General features: G+C 37.4%; 1 protein-coding gene across 5 annotated transcripts in view; it reads left to right on the top strand.

Annotated features, from left to right (window-relative positions):
* Positions 1-24048, top strand: part of LOC136883064 (micronuclear linker histone polyprotein) — a 163422-nt gene that overhangs the window by 86131 nt on the left and 53243 nt on the right. For 3 of the 5 annotated variants that reach the window (XM_068229787.1, XM_067155236.2, XM_067155218.2), the window contains exons 5-6: positions 15241-15359; positions 21943-22082. In XM_068229787.1, the coding sequence (XP_068085888.1) occupies positions 15241-15359; positions 21943-22082 (259 nt within the window). Of the gene's footprint in view, positions 1-15240; positions 15360-20056; positions 20111-21942; positions 22083-24048 lie in introns of those variants that run through there. The other 2 variants (XM_067155255.2, XM_067155246.2) reach the window with 2 other exon arrangements.

The raw sequence follows: 24048 nt of genomic DNA, 5'->3' as shown, positions 1-24048 counted from the left end.
GTTGTTGTGTTCCAACGTGGGCTGATATACATAAGCGTTATTGAAGCTGAACCGTCTGATTTCTAGTGTACCAGGCAAGTTGGCCCTGCGGTTAGGGTCGCGCAGCTGTGAGCTTGCATCCGGGAGACAGTGGATTCGAACCCCACTGTCAGTAGCCCTGAAGATGGTTTTCCATTTCCCATTTTCACACCAGGCAAATACTGGGGCTGTACCTTAATTAAGGCCACGGCCGCTTCCTTCCCACTCTTAGACCTCTCCTATCCCATCGTCGCCATAAGACCTATCTGTGTCGGTGCTACGTAAAGCAAATAGCGTAGCTGATTTTTAGTGTTACGTGGCCTGCTTGTTCTCTGACTACGGAGTCCAGCCCTCGACTGACTTGCTCCCGCAGTCGAGATGCAAGACGTGTTGCTACAAGGACAACTTGCGAGTGGAGATGCAAGACGTGTTGCTACAAGGACAACTTGCAGGAGCAAGTCAGTCGAGAGCTGGACTCCGTAGTCAGAGAACACGGGTGATACAAATGGGCCACGTAACACTAAAAATCAGATGGTTCAGCTTCAATGATGCTTATGTATATCAGCCCATGTTGGAACACAACAACTTAAGCCAACAGTATACAGATACTAGTTGAACCACACCAAAGGTCAACAAAAACATTGCAACAGAAAGACCTCCAGCTCAAGACTGTTTTAACGATCAACATTTCACAGTTATTTATCTTTCGTCATGCTTTTAAAAACTTTTTAACTAACATTTCATTTTGTGTGTTCCTATGTTTTTTAATTCATTATGCATGTCTTACTGAGGATGACCCAATGCCGGGTCAAAACGTGTCTATTAATGTGTGAAGTTTCATCTTAATTGGACGTAAAATATATAGTATTGACTAGGAGGATTAAAATAGTTTTGTAAAATATTGTAAGAATCGTTAAAACAGTCTTGAGCTGGAGATCTTTCTGTTGCAATGTTTTTGTTGACTTCTAGTATCTGTATACTGTTGGCTTAGTTGTTGTGTTCCAACGTGGGCTGATATACATAACCATTATTGAAGCTGAAGAACCATCAATACGGATTTATTATGAGATTCATAGTCTATAAAAAAACTCACTGAAAAATTAAATTTCATTTATCCAAGAAACTCTTTGTAAACCACATTTGTGGTATTTACTTTTGGGTCAAGTTGAGCATGCGACATAGAACTGTACATGTGAGAAACAGTCCTCTCTCAAGTCGAAAACAAAAAATACATGTTTCTTTATTTTTAAAGGACATTCCAAATATTAATTTTTACGTCTGTAACATCTGGAGTCTTCGAGATATAAGTATCCTCATAAAAATAATTCAGCCAATTATTCAGTCATTTTCACTTGCCCCTTTAAATGGTTTTTCAGAAAACAAAAAATGTTTTTTTTTATTTTTAAGGGGGATTCTGAATACCAATTTTCATGTCTGTATCACATTCAGTTTTTGAGATGTAAGTATCCCTATTAAAGGATTCAACCCTTTTTCCGGTCCTTTTCACCCCTCTTAAATGGATATTCTGAAGACAAAAAGATATGAGTTTCTTTATTTTTAAAGGAAATTCCAAATATTAACTTTTACATCTGTAACATGTTAAGTTTTTGAAAAACACTAATTTAAAAAGATGAACCTCATTTTCACTTTTTTAACCTCCCCTTGAATGGATTTTCTGAAAACAAAATATGCATGTTTCTTTATTTTTAAAGGAACATCCATATACTAACTTATATATCTGAAATGTTAAGTTTTGATATATACGCATTTAAAAAATCTCCCCATTTGTCACTTCTTCACCCCTTCCCTTAGTTAGCCCTTAAGTGAATTTCTGAAGAAAAAAAAAAGTTTCTTTATTTTGAAAGGAGTTTCCAACTACCAATTTTCACCTCTTTAAATTGTCAAGTATTCGAGATATAAATATACGCATTTTAAGAATTCACCCCTTTTTTCACCCCTTAGTGACAGAATATCAAAAAATCGTTCACCAGTGAACACCTACATTGTAATATGAATGTATCCTCAAAATTTTATTTCTTTATGTCCAGTAGTTTTGGCTTGGTGATGGTGAATCAGTCAGTCAGGACATGTTATTTTATATATATACTAGCTGATTGTACTCGTGCTTTGCTACAGAATTCTACATTGTATACAGAATTCTAGGTTAGGTAGTGTACACGTTGTGAGCAAGATTGTATTAACTCTTTCATTGCGGAAGTAGACTTTTGTCGACTTACTTCCCTATAACATTCGCTGCGGTAATCGACTTTTGTTGACTTGGTACTTTCCATATTATTATTTATAAGTGTAATTTTCCATATTGATTGGTACATTGGTACTTTCCTGCTATAGTTTCTGCGCGCTTCTTTAATAAAGGCACATTTAAGGATACAGACAACTGTAGTAATGTATTGACTGTACTAAGCATTGTTTGAAAACGTTGCCGCCAATACTGGACCTCAGTTTATTTGTTATCTTTCACCCGCCCGCCCGCCAACATTTCCTGTCAGCTGTCTGGCCGATAGCAGGCTTCACTCAGCAGCTATGAGCACGCGGAACAACATTAGTAATGACAGTGAAGAAATATTCAATCTTTTAGTGGCCGATTCTGATTCAGACTGTTCAATAAATTGGGACAATGAAACAAGTGATGATGTGCAGATTGATTGTTTGGAAGAAAGTGCCGAGGAAGATCTTCATTGTGTGTCCGACTAGCAGGATATTAGAGATGACATTGAAACTGCACTAATGAATGGAAGAATATTGTACAATAAGCTTCAAAAAAGGGCAATTAGTGCTCCCGACTTCAGAAATTCTGTCATAATGGGACTTCTACGGAGGTATCAGCGCAGTCCGCCGGCAAAGCGAGGAAGACCTTCTGATTACATACCTCAAGCGCGCCTGACGGAGAGGCAATTTCTTGGGGAGCAGCGGGACAAGAGTCTCAAACCTAATTGTGTTGTTTGTTCCATATTACCAGCAAAATGTTCAAAGAAAGGAAAGGGACTGTGCAAGAGAAAACAGACAGTATTTTTTATAAGATTTGCCCAGGGCAGCCAGCAATGTGTCCAGTTCCCTGTTTGGAGATGTATCACAATAATGTGTGTTTCAAGCAGAAATGGCACTGCTAGTTTGCCAAAGATGAGTTAAAAATTGTGCAATTGTGTTGAATGTCACTAACCTTTACAAAAATAAAGTTTCAGTTCATTTGGAAAATACAAAAAAATTACATTTTTCTGTATGTGTTCTGTTTAAAAATAGCGCAGCGAAAGAGTTAAATTGCATAGCTCTTAACGTCACCCTAGAAACGCGACAAGGAAGTCACCAAACATCTCTTTTCATGTGAAGACTGGGTTAGGGAATTTTCATTGTAATGGCAAACACTCACTCTTCACCTGCCTTTTTACATCCTCAGAAATACTGTCTTAGTGGTTTTTGCCAACTGAAATGAACATAGGTCATTACAAGGACGTCAGTAGGAATGGCAAGATTAAAAGCAATATTTTCATATGAAATACTTGATCAATGAAAAACCACACATTTTCTCACTTTTAACGAACAGTACTACGCTGCCGATCTAACACTCCAAATTCCAGAGCTGGAATTGTCCAGCCCGCAGACAGCCGTGATCCGGGAACACTCTTCGTCCTTTTCTTTTTTTGGCAGGGGGGAGGGGGATCGAATAGTGGAGAGTCCCAGGGCAAAAACTATGCCCTTTTACTAATCTGTTGAATAGGAGTACCCGATGGGTCGGAAAATCTCAATTCACTACACTGGCAGGAGAAAAACACTATCTGACTTGGAGGCAAATTTTTCCTCCAAGCCAGAGCTGCTAATTTGGAATAAAATGAACGTAGAAGTTAATATAAGTGAAGAGGAAACAGTTCTCTTCAGGGTTGAGTTTTGAGTTATTTAGTGAATTATGGTGCTAGACCAGGTCCAAGTGAGCCTCTGCCTTGTGTGCACACTGCTCATTCAAAACAGCACCTCAGAGTAAGGATCGAATGGCTGGAATACTGTTGCGTACCAGCAGTATCAGAAAATGTATGAACCAGAGGAATGGCATGCTAAAGAAGAAAGTTATCTAACTGTCCAGCTATTTCCCGCCAGTATTCAGGCAGGCTGTTATACTCGGTTCAGAGTTGAGTGGCAGCATAAGGGACAAAGAACATCAGAACAAACAATGGTCAATGTAATGTTACTGTTGATCAATGTTATGCGCTTTCGATATTGTAGGCCTTCACATTTAGTTTTCTTCTGACTCTGAAATACCAATCTTATCATAATACCAATATAATGGTCCGTTATTGGACATTATAAATTATCCAGCTAACTCATTCTTGGTTGCCTGCGTTTCGCCCTCGTGTGCTAAATTGGGCTTGTCAGGTGGGACTCGGCACACCTCCCAAGATGCAAGGCTAGTGCATACCGTGGAGGCCACTGCATAGGCTACCTGAAGTTCCCTATGGGAATCAACATCTATATCATCTGATGGCCAAGCAGGCATCAATTTTGGTAAAGAGACAAAGTCTCTCATAGTGCATTGGCACTGCTGGTGGCTCCAAGTAGCCTACTCAGTGGCCTCCATGGTATGCACTGGCCAGCGTCTTGGTTGGTGTGCTAGGTACCAACTGATGAGCCCAACCTGACACACAAGGGCGAAACGCTGGCAACCACGAATGAGTTAGCTGGAAAATTTATAATGTCCAATAACGGACCATTTATATAGGTATTGGTACTGTGAAGGAAAATTGAAAAAGTTGAAAATAAATTTTTAGAAAAGTAAATTAATATTGTACCTTGTGTATCAGGGTTTATTAAAATTGGAATAGACATTTATTTTTCCCGAATTAAAAAGAGCTAATTTGTTTTGTTGGTTAGTGTAATATTATTATCAAAAATAACAAATTTGTAATGAAATATTAGTCGGTTTATAAGATATCTGGTTCTCCAAGAAATGAATTTAATTCAGTATTTAATAGTAGTTACTAAAGTTACATAGAATTAAATTTCCGATCTTTTATGTCTTATACATTTTTTTCCGTCCGGCTATGATAACAGATATTCATGAATTTCGATTTTTGTTGCTAAGTCCACATCAACGCCGAGCCACGAGAAAATGCCTGAACAGAATTTAATGAAAATCGTTATATAGAGTTGGGGAAGAAGAAACTATAGTACAAGCTTTAAACAATTTTACTGACCCTCGATGAAATTGTAGTTTAGGGGTAAGTGCCTAGAATTTAATTTTTAAATATCTATGTTATTGGTCCTATAGAAAAGTACTACATAACAAAAGTTATAGTGAATACAATTTCCGATCATGTATGCTTTATTCAGTTTTACCGTACCGGCTATGATAAGAGTAGTGTTTCAGAGTCGGAAGAAAACTAAATTTGAAGGCCTACAATAACATTGACATTGACCATTGTTTGTTGTGATGTGCTTTGCCTCTTATGGTACCCGATAGATGAGATTACTGTTGCATACTGAGTATAACAACCTGACTGAATATTGGCGGGAAAGAGCTGGGGAGTTAGAAAACGTTTTTCTTTAGCATGCCATTCCTCTGGTTCATACAGTGTCTGATACTGCTGGTACGTATCATACTGGTTCATCTTAGTATTCCAGCCATTCGATCCCTACTCTGACGCGCTGTTTTGAATGAGCAGTGTGCACATTTGGCAGAGGTTCACTTAGTTATAGTAGTACGACCTGGTCTAGAATTACAATTTAGGCCTATTCCAAATTGTAGCACTACAATTCACTAAATAATTCAAAATTCAACCCTGAAAAGAGCCGTTTCTTAAGAAAAGCGTCTTCCTCTTCACTTTTATTAAATTCTACATTCATTTCATTGCAAATTAGTAGTGAAGAGGGGTTTTCTCCTCTGGCTTGGAGGAAAAATTTGCCTCCAAGTCAGATAGTTTTTTCCGCCCCCAGTGTAGTGAAATGAGATTTTCTGACTCATCGAGTACTCCTAGGAAATAGATTAGTAAAAGAGCATAGATTTGTCCTGGGAATCTCCACTATTCGACTCCCCACCGGAAAAAGACGCACAGATCATGGCTGTCTGCAGCTTGGTCATTCCAGCTCTGGAACTTTGGACTGTTAGATCTTCAGCGTAGTACTGTTCATTAAATGTGAAAATGTGTGGTTTTTCATTTCATCGAGTGTTTCATATTGCTTTTAACCGCGCCATTCCTACTGACGTCATTGTAATGACCTATGTTCATTTCACTTGGGAAAACCACTAAGACAGTCTTTCTGAGGATGTAAAGAAGCAGCTCAAGAGTGAGTGTCTGCCATTATAATGAAAACTCCCCAACTTGATTGTGACTGATGGTAGGCAAGCGGGCCTACCATTACAATGAAAATTCCCTAACCCAGTCTTCACATGAGAAAAGACGTTTGGTGACTTCCCCATCGCGTTTCTAGGGTACCGTTAAGAGCTATGCAATATAATACAATCTTGCTCACAACGTGTACACTACCTAACCTAGAATTCTGTATACAATGTAGAATTCCATAGCGAAGCACGGGTACATCAGCTAGTTAAAAATTAAATAACTGGAAAGGAGGTTCAACCTATTCAATACTCAAAAGAAAGAAACGTAGCAATCACATTTCTATTTAAATGGGACCGGTTTCGACCTTAGTCTAGGTCATCATCAGCCATAAAAACATATAAAATGTTTATGAATGTTGGAGGTCAGTTCCACACTCTGTTAGGCACAAAGACACGACATCACATTCTGTCCTGCACAAAGTCACAACACTACCAATTACGTATATAAAAATATACGACGCCAATTAGTACAACTGAATGAGCACCCGTACTCCAGATAAGATCTTGGTAAACAGTTGACTTGAAAAAAACAATTGTAGAGAGAAGAAAAAAATGTAGTAAAAAGCGCAATATCGGAAAACAAATGAAAACTTACATGCACAGTGCGCTATTTTTAAGAAGAAAAAATTTTTAGGTTATGATTGAAGTAGTCGAAGTTGGCGCAAGACAAAAATTTGAAAGAGGAGAATAAATTAAACGAGGAAGAGTGATAGTGAAATAAGAGAAAGAATAAAAGAAATTGAAGTTAGATGGTAATGAGGAAAGATAAGATAGGGAAATGAAGGAGGGGTAGTTTAAGGTGGGTTAGGAGGGTGGGTTATTGGAGGTAGAAAATGTGGGTGGGAACTATGTAAGACATGGAAAATAGAATTGGGGTTTTGGAATTTGGAATTTTTGAGAAGAAGAATTAGGAAGTCAAAAAGGATATTGGGTTTTTCAGAAATGACGTTTAAATTGAAATTAGGGTTGAAGTACTGGTCAAGGTGGATAAAGCAATTTTCAGTAATGTTTAAGAGGGGGCCTTTGTTAATGATTTTAAGTATGTTTATGTCATTGTCAATACTGGTGAAACTATGCTTGGAGTCTTGTATGTGCTGTCCTATGGCGGAGAATCTGTTGTATTTAATGGCGTTAACATGTTCAGAGTACCTGATATTGAAGTTGCGGCCAGTTTGTCCGACGTAGGAGGAACTGCAGTTGTTGCATTTAAATCTGTATATACCAGATTTAGAAAAAGCATTAGACTTATTTAGAGATTTAGAGTTGTGTAAGATATCAAGACTTCTATTGTTAGTTCTAAAAGAAATTTTCATATTATGTTTTTTAAAGATATTAGTTATTTTATAAGCATCCTGAGTGAAAGTGAAGGTGGAAAAAGCAGTTGGTTTTATTGTGTCTTTAGATAACATTGACATTGACCATTGTTTGTTGTGATGTGCTTTGCCTCTTATGGTACCCAACCACAAAAATCCAACGCCTACTCAAACATACTTTAAAAAACGTTTCCTTTCTCCTCACAGATCAAGAAAAAACTAAACTAATAAACATGAACCCTGGACTACCCACTGCCAAAGCCCTCCCTAAAATTCACAAAACTAACATTCCTATCCGTCCAATTATCAATTACAGACCCAGTCCCCTATACAACACTTCTAAATTCATCCAAACATTTTTACTAAAAAATTATCGATTTTTATCCAACAAATCTATCAAAAACACTTCTGATCTAATCAACTAATTAAAAAATTTTGAAATGCAACCAAATTTTTCTCTCCATTCTTTTGACATTGTCAACATGTACCCTAGTATTCCAATTCCAAAATTATTCCCCATTATAAACAACAACCTAAACAAATTCAGTAACCTATGTAAACTTGAAATTCAAGACTTCATGTCTATTTTAAAATTAGTTCTCAACAATAATTATTTTACCTTTGACAACACCATTTATCAACAAGATGGCTTGGCTATGGGCTCACCTGCTTCTGGCATTCTTGCTGAAATTTACCTTGACTTCTTAGAAAACACAAGTATTAATAATAATAATAATTTCTCCAACATCCTCTTTTGGGCGAGATATGTCGACGACACATTGGTAATATTAAATGAGGAATCAACCAACGCAGCCTCTACACTTCTTCATCTCAACAACTTAGACTCTAACATTAAATTCACCCTCGAATCAGAACACAACCAAACTCTTAATTTTCTAGACCTAACTATTACTAGACATCCTTCTTCTTTATCTTACAAAATTTTCAGAAAACCAACCCAAACAGCAACTACAATAAGACAAGATTCTTCGCACCCCCAAGCTCATAAACGTGCTACTTATAACAGCTTAATTTTTCGTGCCTTCAACACCCCTATGTCCAAAAAAGATTTAAATAATGAATTAAACACCATCCGCAACATTGCTAAATTTAATGGCTTTAACAACTCCTTCATTAACCGCATCATCAACAAATTCAAACACCGTCCAAAAACCACTTTATCTAAAGACACAATAAAACCAACTGCTTTTTCCACCTTCACTTTCACTCAGGATGCTTATAAAATAACTAATATCTTTAAAAAACATAATATGAAAATTTCTTTTAGAACTAACAATAGAAGTCTTGATATCTTACACAACTCTAAATCTCTAAATAAGTCTAATGCTTTTTCTAAATCTGGTGTATACAGATTTAAATGCAACAACTGCAGTTCCTCCTACGTCGGACAAACTGGCCGCAACTTCAATATCAGGTACTCTGAACATGTCAACGCCATTAAATACAACAGATTCTCTGCCATAGGACAGCACATACAAGACTCCAAGCATAGTTTCACCAGTATTGACAATGACATAAACATACTTAAAATCATTAACAAAGGCCCCCTCTTAAACATTACTGAAAATTGCTTTATCCACCTTGACCAGTACTTCAACCCTAATTTCAATTTAAACGACATTTCTGAAAAACCCAATATCCTTTTTGACTTCCTAATTCTTCTTCTCAAAAATTCCAAATTCCAAAACCCCAATTCTATTTTCCATGTCTTACATAGTTCCCACCCACAGTTTCTACCTCCAATAACCCACCCTCCTAACCCACCTTAAACTACCCCTCCTTCATTTCCCTATCTTATCTTTCCTCATTACCATCTAACTTCAATTTCTTTTATTCTTTCTCTTATTTCACTATCACTCTTCCTCGTTTAATTTATTCTCCTCTTTCAAATTTTTGTCTTGCGCCAACTTCGACTACTTCAATCATAACCTAAAAATTTTTTCTTCTTAAAAATAGCGCACTGTGCATATAAGTTTTCATTTGTTTTCCGATATTGCGCTTTTTACTACATTTTTTTTCTTCTCTCTACAATTGTTTTTTTCAAGTCAACTGTTTACCAAGATCTTATCTGGAGTACGGGTGCTCATTCAGTTGTACTAATTGGCGTCGTATATTTTTATATACGTAATTGGTAGTGTTGTGACTTTGTGCAGGACAGAATGTGATGTCGTGTCTTTGTGCCTAACAGAGTGTGGAACTGACCTCCAACATTCATAAACATTTTATATGTTTTTATGGCTGATGATGACCTAGACTAAGGTCAAAACCGGTCCCATTTAAATAGAAATGTGATTGCTACGTTTCTTTCTTTTGAGTATTGAATAGGTTGAACCTCCTTTCCAGTTATTTAATTTTTAACATCAATAATTTCAATACGGAACAATGAAATTTTTATCTTTAAATACATCAGCTAGTTCATGAATATCTCTTGTTATCATTGCCATTACAGTAAAAATGTATAAGACATAAATGATCGTAAATTTGATTCTATGTAACTTTATGTAGTATTTATCGATAGGACCACTAATAATATAAATATTTGAGAATTAAATTTTAGGCCTTCCCCTAAACTACCATTTCACTCAGCATGAATAAAACAATTTATAGCCTAGATTGTAGTGGCTCATCCCCTGACTTTATATTCCAATTTTCATTACATTCTCTTCAGCCGTTTTCTCGTGATGCGTGTACATACAGACAGACAGACAGACAGACAGGCAGGCAGGCAGGCAGGCAGGCAGGCAGGCAGGCAGGCAGACAGGCAGACAGACAGGCAGACAAAAATTATGGAAAAGTAAAAAATGCATTCATTGTTATTGTGGACATGACTGATATAGAAATACAATTATTTTCAAATTCTGAGCAATATACAGACAAAACTCTTTATTTTAATATATATATTTTGTACTCATCAAATTTGGTGATTAATTAGCATGTGTTTACGAGCCAGCATCAGTTATTTTATTGTAAGTCAAGGGCTAGATTTCATTATCGGCGAGCTGTGCCAGCATGTAATAAGTGGCTTGACAAGTTTCAGCCCATCTTTCGATCGAGGCGGCATGATAATCACGTGACCAACTGGATTTCTCAAGGGTTAGCTCTGCCCGATCTTGTCCCAGCCAATGTGCGAACCTATAACCTGCTACAATAAAAGACACACCTCCAAGCTGGAGGCTATAAAACATTAAGCTCACGTTAAATCATTCTCTTTCTGCTTTCTGCTTGGACTGCGTCTTATTCTGTGACGCTCATTCTACGGACATCAGCTCACTGCTATTTTGGTTATTAATTTACTCTAACAGAATATTGCCATGTGGATAGATCTACAAGCGTCGAATCTAAGTTAAGTGTGATATTCAACGATTCGGTACAGTTTCACCTGGTTCGTGCACCCTGTCAGTTACAGCTTATTTCAACCTTGCACATGAAGAAGAGTACAATCCACTGGATATCGTCGCCAAGTTCAAGATGCACTATACAGTGTCATGAGGAACATCATCTTCGTCGTGGGAGGTCAACTTCCCTGCCATCATGAATTGCTAAGCATGTAAGGTGATTCTAGCATCGAAATGGTGATCGTGATGTACTCGCTGGAATATAGAAGACGCCGGCCAGGAATCGAACCACAACCTAAAATTTAAGTACCATTTTTTGAACTTTATCTGTTCATCTGTGTAGAAACTAGATGATCTTCTTTAGCCAGTAGTTCTATTCATTTTTCAGTATTTAGTCATATCTGACACTTCCAATCTTAGTAGGGACAAGGTAGACTTGTTACATGTGTGAATGAGATGTTGAACTCTATTAGTGTAGTTTAGGGTCGTATTCATGAACGAGACTTTGACTTAGACTTAGAAGGCGGTAAGTCGCCATTTCCATTTCATAATTGCTACTTGGAAGTAAGTAAACTTAAATGGCAACTTTACTTCCAAGTCGCCGATGTTCCGTACTTAAGTAGACTCTGAGATCAGAAAAATAACAAAATGGTAGATATTGCTGGTGTAGTTAATGTTTTAGACGAAATTGAAGAGATCGAGGGAATTATTCAGTACGTTGTGCCTAATCCTTGGTGTATAATAAGAGATGCACGGAACTTAGTTGAATTTTATACAGAAAATGAGTTCAGAAAGCGATATAGATTCGACAAACGTACAGTATTAGATGTACTAACGATGTTTGAAGACAAATTACAGAAATATAATAATCGAGGATCACCCATACCTCCAATAATACAGTTGCTAATTTCGTTAATTTTTTTTCTGTTTGCTTTATATCACATCGTCACAGATAGGTCTTATGGCAACGATGGGATAGGAAAAACCAAGGAATGGGAAGGTAGCGGTCGTGGCCTTAATTAAGGTATAGCCCCAGCACTTGCCTGGTGTGAAAATGGGAAACCACGGAAAACCACCTTCAGGACTGCCGACAGTGTGGTTTGAACGCACTCTCTCTTGGATGCAAGCTCACAGCCGCGCACCCCTAACCGCACGGACAACTCGCCCGGTCGTTAAGATATTATGCTAAAATTATTATTACTATAGCGCAAAGGTTTTACACTTTCTACTCATTGTGTTATCTAATTAAGTTAAGGGAAGATCAGTACAGATTAATGCATTCTTATGGTAAATACAATAGCCTTTCACACTTCCATGGTTTTCAGGTAACTTCCACATTGATTCCGCTGATTTACGAGGAGTAAGCCAGCCCTCAGTATGTAGAATAATCAGAAGAATATTGATCCTGACTGCCAGAAAGAGAGCACAGTTTGTTTCGTTCCCAAATGAAGCTGAATGTCAAAATAATGTGTGACGTGTGTATAAAAGATCCCGATTCCCTGGAGTGGTTGCAGTTATTGATTGCACCCATGTACCAATAATAAGTCCATGTGGCAACCATGCTGAGGTTTTCCGTAATAGGAAAGGAATTTTTAGTTTCAATTGTCAGGGCATAGCCAACCACGAGATGAAGTGTATTGATTTTGTTTTCAGCTGTATCTTTCTTCTCTTTCACTAGTTCTGGTAACACCTCCCTTTCATAGTTGTTGAAGGCTGGCAATGTTTTCTTTCCATCCATCATCGAGAAATAAAAATTAACTGTATTGGATTGAGTTTAAAGTTCAATGCGATCTATAACACAGGAGACAGCTGAATTTCTTCTTCTTCTAATTCTTTACTAAGAAAAAACATTGAGTGATGGGAGATGCTACACTACGCTTCCATTGTTTTCATTGCCAACTTCACATCGTAACTTACCAAAGTCTACTTTCACCAGACTCTACTTTGTAAAAGTTGCGTCTGTGAAACAGACTTCCACGAAATTCAACTAAGCGAACTTACATAAGTCGAAGTCAAAGTCTCGTTCATGAATACGACCCTTAATGTAGTTCGTCTTCTGAATGATTTTTCAATCTTATGCTTATTTTTAAAGTCATACTTAAAAATAATTGACCTCTCGATTAATATTGGATTTGACTTACAATTGTGACACTTTGAGATATTGTGAGGTGGAATTGGATGTGGTTCCATTTTATTAGAATTGAATTGAGTGTCATCTATGCATCGTCGGGCAGTTAGTTAGGATTGTGTCATATGGTTTTTCAGATTAATTTCGAGATTTTTGATAGCCTTAATAATCATTAATAATAACAATAACTCAAGTTACAAGATCAGGTTAAAGATTAAATTAAGGGTCGTAAGCAATAAATAGTAAGTGATTATTCTTGGAAATGATATTTAGAGTGCTCTGCATTATGAATTTGTCTGGAATATTGGTGATCCTGTGGGATAAAATTATAGTGATTTTGGAGCTTGTGTCTTGGGAACACAGCGTCTTATGCAGTTTTGGGGCACATTTTAGTCACATTTCTTATGTGTAAGGATAATAATTAATTAATTGATGCTTACCGACCATGTGTTGAGATGATAACCCACCTGATGGTAGTGATTATTGTTTTCTGTCAGATCTTCAGATAGTAACCTTTAATTCTAATTGATCATCGTTGTACGCTAATAATAGATTCTGTGAAAGTGATAACTCTAATTCGATCACGTACCACATGTTAAGTCGGCATGTTTAACGAACCTATTCGATTCAACTGACTTTGATCATGAATAAAAATTATGAAATAATAAGTATATGGCCAGGACTCGACTGTAAATAATGTAGATATAATTTTGTGTGCCCATTGTATGAATGTTGTAGTTAGTGATATTTTTCTTATATAAATTGTGAACATTATGCTTTAATCTGGTCATGTGTTCATCACGATGATCCAGATTATTGTCTTTTGTCGATGTATTTTTCTGTGGAAGTGTTTATCGATGTGTTTATTGAAATCACGTTAACTTAACAATAAGGGTTGAATTAAGATGAATAAGGCAAAGGCAATGATCAAATGAGCAATGACTAAATAATTAAATTATTCAAGGAGTTAATAATTGGACAATTCTATAGTTCAGTGAGTTGATGATGTGAAAAGCTGATATGTGACGACAATAGGTGTTCAAATTTGAGTGAATTATTCCATGTTAATTAATTCTATAAAATGATCGTATGACAACAGAAATAAAATTTGAAGTAAGGAATTCAGTGCTAGTGAAACAGGCGTATTGTTTTAAGACTCAACATTGATCTTAACGTCATGTGACGACGCAATTAGACAAGTTAATAACCGCAGTGTTAAAGATTGAGTAATTGAATTATGACTGTATGAAACATTCTCATAAATTGAAGATGCTAATATAACCTAAACTTGAGATAATGTAAATAATGGAAGTGTAAATAAGTTATTCAGAGGAAGTAGGAGAAGTAATTCGGGAAAAGGTTTATCCTCATTTTAATTTTTGATTTTAAAGCCACTGAAGGCCTAATTTTTTGTTTGTTACCTTTTCAGAGCATAACCTTTTGCCTATGCAGATGAAGAATTAAATCAGTTTTGTTTGTACAGTCAGATGATAATGTCAACACCATGAAAAGCAGCAAGAATATTTTGTGATTCATTTTCTTATGAGTGCTTATGCAATAAATGTCAAAGATTGTGTTTGAATTTGTTCTTGTGTATGGTCTCCAATCCTATCCCTTTTTAAATGCCTCTAATAGAACAAACGGTCCCCCTTGGGATCTCTTGTGCGCTGGTTGAGCTAGACCGGGAAAAAGGGGGCAATATAGATGTTGGTACTCGGTGCCACGTTTCAAGGCCAGTTTATTCAGAGAGTTTGATCCCAATCTGAGATGTGGAATAGAATGAGGTTTACTCAGCCTTGTTGGTACAATAAAGGAACAGACTGACATGAAATGCTAACGTCCCTTATGCAAATCATTCTATTCTGACCATGATGAAATTAGTTTCATGAGGTGTAAGAAGAATTCTTTTCTTTTCCCTTCCATTTTATTTCTCGATACCATTCTTAGAATTTTTCCAACTTCAGTTAATGCTTGTTTTTCCCTTAAAATTGCAATGAACACCTCTTATCATTACTATAGGGTCTTGTTAACAATTGCGATTGTCATAAGATCATGATGTGATCTTGTTGATTGCAGAATGAAGGGGATGCCACAAAGTTGCTAGGGAAGAAGAAATCTTCAGCTGGAAGTACTACTACTGTTGATTATGATCAGCTGAAAGCTCCTCCAACTTACCAAAAGGGGGTTGTTCCAAAGTAAGTCTCACAAACATTTGTTTAAAATATCTTCTTCTGATATGCCAGGCCCGCAGTGGAGCTTTACACAACACTACTTTTGTTTTTTCACCTTCAGAGCTTAACACATTCCGATGTGGCCTTTGTAATGTGTACCCGTCACTTAGGTCAGCTTTTATCTTCACAACTTTGACGTGTTTTTTTCCTATTTCAAAGAAAAGAATTACAATGTTTTTATTAAAAAACAAACGACGAAGATAAAATCGGGATGCTGTCGGTGAGCTTGAGAACTGCTGGATCCATTGAGCCCCAGGGATACTTCTGATTTTTATATATTTCACGATTTTGAACTAGTGAGAGCTTTTACAGGGGTATGTCCCAAATTTGGGCGATTTTAGCCCTACATCCACTATAAAAATGGGTAAATGGTTGGCCCTCTCAAAAAATGAAGTGCAGACTCTCCATGAAATTAAATTTTCTATGCATTTTCTTTGTAGTGGTCCTGAAAACTTCAGCTTTTTTTGTGTTTTTGGCTGTGTCCACGGTGTCTCGCTGTATCTCTGAAATTCCTTCAAGCAGGAAAATCAGATTTCAGTGATGATATTTATTATTATTATTATTATTATTATTATTATTATTATTATTATTATTATTATTATTATTATTATTATTATTATTGCTGTTGTTGGTGTTATATTAGTGCCCTTGCAAAGCTTGGAAAGAATCCACCGGGCGAGTTGGCCGTGCACGTAGAGGTGCGCGGCTGTGAGCTTGCATCCGGGAGATAGTAGGTTCGAATTCCACTATCGGCAGCCCTGAAGATGGTTTTCCGTGGTTTCCCATTTTCACACCAGGCGAATGCTGGGGCTGTACCTTAATTAAGGCCACGGCCGCTTCCTTCCAACTCCTAGGCCTTTCCTATCCCATCGTCGCCATAAGACCTATCCAGGGTTTGCTAATGAGTAGGCTACTCATTTCGTGCATAAGCAAGGGTCACATGAATCACTGTTCTTCATCATTCGTTTGTTAATATGCGAGCCCGCCATTGTGCGGAGAATGTTTGGGGGTTATAGTAGTATTCCTGAGAGAGCCAAGTGTGCTTATCCATATTGTATTTGAGAACTGCTCTGGGCTGTGGTTTAATTATTTAGTCATTATCATCGTCGTACTGTATTTATATTCCTTGGCGCTGCCAATGCCAATAAATTGCGTCACATTATCACCTTGCCATCGTCATTCACTGGTAGTCCATGGCACATGCATGAGCTTAAGATGTTTGCAGGTGACAAACCAACTCATTGGCATGACATCGTAGCCCAAGCGTTCTGACAGGAAGTGATTAAATTTATAACTGTTTTGACAAAGGGTGGAATTTTTTGTTCTATCCAGTGTTGGACATACTCAGTGGAATGGCAAAATTGCAGCCGCCCCCCCCCCCGCCCCCCCCCCCACACACACACCCACCCCTTATTTTGGCTTTCAGTTAAAATTTGCCCCAAACAGCTCGATGGTATTATATGTGCTTAAATACCAAACCAAAACAATGGCCCTGTCCTGAACGAATCATCACTCTTATGGTATTACAATAATAACTAAACTTATGTCATAATGGTCCGCCTTTTCAATACTATATTATGCAATGTTTACATTACATTTTTAATCTAGGAACTAGTTTCTGCCTTGGCTGGCCATCATCAGCCATAAACACATCTAATGACTATTGATGTGAATTATATCACATGGCGTTCATAAAAGACACCAATTGTCATCATCAGCCAGTGATACAATTCAGTAAAATATAAACATCCAAAAAACAATATAAAACACATGACATACATACAGTAGTAAGTTAAAATTATGGTACAAAAGTATGGAATGAGTATATGGTGTGTCAGACCATGAAGTAAAATTCTTTAAAATCTAAGGTGAGGAACTCGGTTATCAAGTCCATTCACACATGAGAGAGATGATCCAGCTTGAAGCATATAAGTCATAATTTTTAAAAGTTTTTTTTTTTCAATGTCTGGAGTCTACAGATTCAAGTGTAATGAATCTAGTTCTTCATACGTGAGGCAGAACGTATGTAGTTTTACGATCAGATATTTGGAACATGTTACCACCATGTAATAGGTTCTCGTCAATAGTTCACCACATTTCTGACTCTAAGCATAGGTTTACTGACATTGAGCACGACTTAGAAATCATTAAAACAGCAAATAAAGGGCCTCTCCTGCACATTATTGAAAACTGCTTTATCCATCTTGATCAATATTTTAACCCCAACTTTAATCTAAATGAAATTTGGGAGAAACCTAAGATTCTTTTTGATTTTCTAATTAACTATTTTAAAAATGATCAGATCTCCAAATATGAGTTTGATTTTTTACACCATGCGCAACACCCATCTTCGTCAGTTATCCCCACTACCTCACCCCTCAGCTCCACTCTATCCCCTCCCCTTCCTCCTCCTCTCACCGTCGCTTGGCCTTTGCTCCTTTACTCTTTCAGAAGCTCAGCTCCACTCCATTCACTAACTGCTCCAACATGCTGCTCAAGGTGAGTTTGAAACTTTTTCTACTCTTCTTTCTGCGTTTGTAATTCCAACATGCCTAATTTGGCTTCCATCTTTTTTTCATTTTTTTTTTTTTTTTCATGAAGTTTCCCTGGTCCCGTATCGAACTGGGAATCAAGCATGGTTTCAAAACATGATCTTCACATGACCATCCTGTTTTCTCTGGAACCACCTGAGTTATGACCATATACAAACAAGAGTTATTCTTCACATAAATTACATATGTTTTGCAATTTTCTTTTAACAAGACAAAGATATAAACATATTATGACTTAGCTGGATCATCTCTTATATGTGAATGGACTTACCAACTGAGTTTCTCACCTTAGATTTTAAAGAATTTTACTTCATGGTCTCATTCCATATTTTTGTACCATAATTTTAACTTATTTTTAATTACTATTGTATGTGTGTCATGTGTTTTATATTGTTTTTTGGATGGTTGTATTTTGCTTAATTGTATCACTGGCTGATGATGTCACGTAATAAGTGCCGAAACTAGACCGCTCTTTTATGAACGGCATCTGATATAATTTACATCAATAAATTATTATTGTATTGAAAAGGTGGATCCGAAATATCTTTAATTCACTGTAATCCCACTTGAATACGGGCCATAATGAAATTTCTAACTTTCAACTTGCCTACCAGGCAAAGCGAAAAGCCTACCACTATATGGGCTTAAAAATTAAGATCACCAAATTGAGCAAAGATATTAACTTCTTGAAACAGTGTATTACGCGTGATCCAACTCCAAATCTTTTGCAAGGCACCGTTAAAAACCATCGTTCTGCACTGCACTCTGTGAAAACTCATCAAAAAACTAATAAAATTTGGTTAAGAAATGAAATTAGTTTTTTACACAAGAAAAAATATTTTTTAAACAATAGACTTTACAAAACTTGAAGTAGCCAATTTGCTTCCTGTTGCTCACTGGAACCTATTTCAAATCAAATTTATATTAGACTTTTTGACTTGCTTTCACAAAAACAACTTTCATTAGAGAAGAAATTAAACACTTTAAAAAATAACACAGCATCACGGAAAAATCAGTCCAAAGGGTCCGGAGTGTCAAGAAACGTAATCGAGCAATTCCACTCTCCTGTGGTTAATTTGTCTAAAGTAATTTTAAGTGAGGAAGAAATCTTGGGCTTTCAGCGTCACATTATTCATTTGAGGAAGCAAATTGGGAATGCTGACCAGACACCTGTCTATTTTGAAATGCCGTTGGGAAAGACGGTGGATACGAAGGGTTCTACAAGTGCAACCATCAGAACAGGTGGTAAGAAAAAGCAACGATGCACGGTAATGTTGTGTGTATTAGTGGATGGAATCAAACTCCCTCCATATGTGGTTCTGAAAAGGAAAACACTTCCCAAAGGAAACTCGCCGTCTGGTATTATTGTTAGAATACGTGAGTCCAGCGTTAGTTGAGGACTGGATGAAGTGTGTTTGGCAACATCGTCCGGGAGTTTTGTTGGACAGTTACCGAGGACATACAACTGACACCGTAAAAGATATGAGGAAAGGAAAAACCAATCTTGTGATAATTCCCATAGGACTCACTTCTATTCTACAGCCGTTGGATGTGTGCGTGAACCGGCCTTTCAAAACTGCAATGAAACAGTTGTACACCGAATGGATGCCTGATGGTGATCACGCGTTAGCACCGACCGGACGAGTGAAGAGTCCTGAAGTGGGACTGATATGCAGCTGGATCAAGACCGCATGGGTGTGCGTTCCCAACGATGTAATGTCCAAAAGCTTTAAGAAATGTGGAATTTCAAATTCAGTGGGCGGTAGTGAGGACGACTATTTGTGGAAAGATGCCAGGGACAAAAGTATTGGACTGATTTTATTTCTGATTTTTGTGATGATTTTATTAATTGTAAGCTGTTTGAATTTATATTTGTGGTATATTTGAAGAAAATTAAATAGGTATGTGAATTATTTGATTTTTATTTTTTTCCATATTTTGCCGTTTCAAATTTAGGGTGCAGGTCTTATTCGGTGGCGGGTGGTATTCGGGATTATACGGTAACTCGAATACAAAACTGATATCTCTAAACAACAGTAATATACAAATAACATTTGGTTTGGTTCTCGTGTAGGTACTAATGCTTTTTTTTTTTTTTTTTTCTGCTAGTTTATCTGCCAGTTTGCTGCCTTCTACACATGCAGGGATCCTTATAAAGTGATGGTTAGTAGATGTTTAATGTCATGAATTGTTGATGATACTGCTTGTATGGCAGCTAGTGAATCTGTGAGTAGGACTACTTTTTCACATGACAAGACTATAAATTAGATTTTGTAGGGCACGATAGGTGACTTCTATTTCTCCATCAAAGTTGCCATGATATCTACCTACTGGAGCGTATTGTGAGAAGACTCCAGCGCCTTCTCTTCTGTCAGTGAGTCATCTTTGAAGACTCTTAACCACTGAGCTTCTCAGCATTACTGGGATACTGTCTCTTTGTCTGAGCTTATCTGGGAGAGATAGATTGATTTGTATTGAGGTGTAGTCCAATGGAGCTATTGGTTCAGGGGTGGTTTCAGTTTCGTATGGTATACTTAGTGCTTTTAAAATATTTCTCCTAGCCATTGTAGGTGTTTCTTGGGTTGTGATTGTTCATTGTGTCTTATTCTGGGTATCCAATTTGCTTTTTGTGATGCTTCCATTATTTTATTTAAGTTTATTGTAGCTTTAAGGAAAGCAACAGGAAACTACCTCACTCCTCATTTCCCTAGTATGCCTCTTCAGTGACACCTAAGCTATCTATGACAGCTGTTGGTGGAGCTGTAGAGGATCAGACCAGCCTTCAGGCTGAATACCCAACATACATACATTGCAGCTTGTTTTTGTATTGGTGTGTTATTTGTATATAGCAGTGGACTACAAAGAAATCAAATATACAGTTAAATTGAGATATACAACTTGAAAAACTTTAGTTATGAAATTAATATTTAAAAGGAAATAACTAAAATAGCGCACATTTTGAACAGTTATGAGAACTGGCAGCAATACAGGTGAACTTGATCTTGGAGTCAACTCTAGCAACACAACTCCACAGCTTTCTTCAGAGATGTACCGGTAGACAGAACACCTGCTGGCAAGTTGAATACTGTTTAGTTGTGACAGGGCAACTCGAAATCTTAGAAATGTTGCACAACTTCTGTTTTCTAACGTTTTGATGTCTCTTTTCTTTCACAGGTGTGGAGTTTATTACAAAGTCTTGAATGTCCAGGGGCTTTTTTAATGATCTTTTGCACCTCCCTACAGGCTGTTTTTATTATGTTTTGTCAGGAGACTCGATGTATAAGCATTTCTTTCTCCGTACCACATATTTGATGAAATCATCCTAAAAGCCATGTGATGCATCATTATCCTGGGTTCATTTTCCAAGAAGGAGTCGTGCAAATTCTTGAGCAGCCCCTTCCACCTTCGACCAGCTTTTTTGAATTGTGGTAATGAGCAGTGGTGTAACTCGTGGTACATCAATCTTCTTCTCTTTCAGTTGCCACATGTGATTCACCTTAGTCCTGTTTCTGCTACAGTATTTGTTTGACGCATAACTTCCAAATGATTGGTTGATATTTTATCACAAGTGTTCAACAGCTGATGAGAATGTAATTAATTTGTTGCCTTGATACCATTGCAGTATGCTCTTGACATACATGTTGGTTGTGTTTCCGTGTAATTGAGAATTTACTAAAATCATTCTTCTCTCTGTATCCATGGAGTTTTTGACTTTCCCTTCTGATGTCCAATATATCCACGGAAATCAGTCAATGCTAACGTTGCCTTCTGGATGGACTTGGGCAGTTGTTGCAGGCAGACTTATCTTCACCACGCCTTTAGCAAACTCTGGACTGCTGAAACAAAACACCTGAACTCAAGGAAAGACAGATCAGAGATATTTCAACAAATTTTCTAGTGTTCCAGGATCTGTAATAGTGAAATTTGACTCTTTAAAACAGAATTTTTAATTATGGTTTTGAACTTCCACTGATAGAAAACGCGTTTCATTATAGATATTTACGTGATAGACAAGAAGAATGGCGTCAAGCTGCCGAGAAGCGTACTCGTGATGTTGCAGATCCGTCTTGTCCTCCTGGACATATTCCTTTGCCTGAGACTGATAGAAAAGACACCTTGAAGATGTTGAAGAAAAGTATGTATATCTTATTATTAATGTAGTTAGTGTCCTCGGTAAGATAGCATTTACCGAACTGGTTAGCTGTGCACTTTCGGTCATGTAGTTGTGACTATATTTGTTGTATTGTTGGGTTATATTTTATGTAATTGTGTTTTTTGACGCAACTTGTCATTCTTAAAAGTACACTGAGTGGCCAAAAGTCACGGGAAGGGATGTCCCATTAGAAAATGTGCCGTGTATGACTCATGAGCATTGCGGCTGGCTGCGGCGTAGCTGAGCAGTCTGTCACAGACACCAGTGTCGTGAAGATGGCAACACGTCGCAAGTTAACCGACTTTGAACGTGGGACTGTCGTCTACGGACAGCGCAAGTGTCATAGCACTGCGGAGATTACATGCAAATTTGGGCTTCTAAGCTCAACAGTGTCGAGGGTGGATCTTCAATATCGCAGAGAGAATGTTACCACCGGCGTAAACTGCCGCGCGGGAAGGTGTTTAACGAACGGGCATCACGTCGCCTCCGCTCAACGGGCTACTGTGAGTCAGATCACCGCCCAGTTGAATGTTGGGAATCAGGAACCCATTTCTACTAGGATTGTAAGGAGGCAACTGCACTGCATAGGCTTCGCCAGCCGATGACCAACTTGTGTCCCTTTTATGACACCTCGACACAGAGCTCAATGAAGTCCATGACCCCGCAAACATCGGCAGTGGACCATGGAACAGTGGAGGCGTGTGCTATGGTCCGATTGTATCAAGCTTATAGGCACGTGAGAGTGTGGTGTATGCCCCGTTAAGCTATGGATCCTGTGTGTGATTATTCCATGAGCAAACTGTACAGGCCTAATACTCTATGATTTTAATGCTTTATTTTGTGGCGAACTTGATTATATAATTGTGGTACCATTTAAGTTTTTATCATGGGAAAGAAAGGTTAGTATTGCAAGAAGCTGGCTGCGCTGGAAGTTGTCAAGGAGAACCGTGACATCCTTTTTGACAACTTTAAAGATAACCTCTCAAATGATGACACACATCAATGTTAACGAGAATACCGTCAACACATCCACACACAGAAGGAAATTCACCCTTCATTAGAAATCCCATCGCTATATTATGTGGATTATCAGGCCAACGTACTGTTACTATAACATCTACAACTTTGGTAACAGTTCTGTAAATAATTGATTTTGATGTTCCATGCATTGGTGCAACACCGTGCAGCTGGGTACCATTTACTAACCAATGTATATAAGCATATAAGAATTTGTTCTTTTTCAGAAAGGAATTGACTTCTTTTTGTTGCATGTTTCAATAAATGACCGAAGAATATAGTCAACTTCTGTTGGGGTTATACGAAATCTCTTGCAAAAGTCCATCAAAGTGAGGTTATGAAAATTAATCTCGTCTTTGTAGTTCTCTTATTCAATCTTCATCACTGTCCTCACTTGATGCTAACAAAAGCTCACGTCGTAACGTGTTTATATCAGTAAACAAAATTCTACGCCGAGAAACTAGTGTACATACTTGTTAACCCCTTGAGGGTCACGGCGCGATATATTGCGTGTAATTTAAAGATAAAAATTTCATTGTTCCGTATTGAAAGTATCACAGTTAAAATTGAAATAATAAATAAAGAGGTTCAACCTATTCAACACAAAAGAATAAGAAATGCAGTGATTTTACATTCTTATTTAATAATAAGTAGAAGTGGTACTGGTTTCGACCCTAGTCCAGGTCATCATCAACCGATTAAAACATGAAAAACAATGCATAGGAAAAAGAAAATAAATGATCAAGTTCACTCCGGATCAGTAGAAGAGGCGATATAAAAATGACGGGGGTAGACACTGTAAAATTCAGAAGAAGTAAAATGTAAGTCACTTAAAAGGAACAGTGCGTAATTTTCTGAACAGCAGTAAGGCACACGCACTGTTAGGCAAAGTTTTATAATGTTTATGAAAAGCGGAGAACGGTTAAATGAG

The sequence above is a fragment of the Anabrus simplex genome, chromosome 1, assembly GCF_040414725.1.
Source record: "Anabrus simplex isolate iqAnaSimp1 chromosome 1, ASM4041472v1, whole genome shotgun sequence".
In the NCBI taxonomy this organism is placed as follows: Eukaryota; Metazoa; Arthropoda; class Insecta; order Orthoptera; family Tettigoniidae; genus Anabrus; species Anabrus simplex.
Note: the sequence above shows the minus strand (reverse complement) of the source record. Positions and strands in the feature narration are given on the sequence as shown.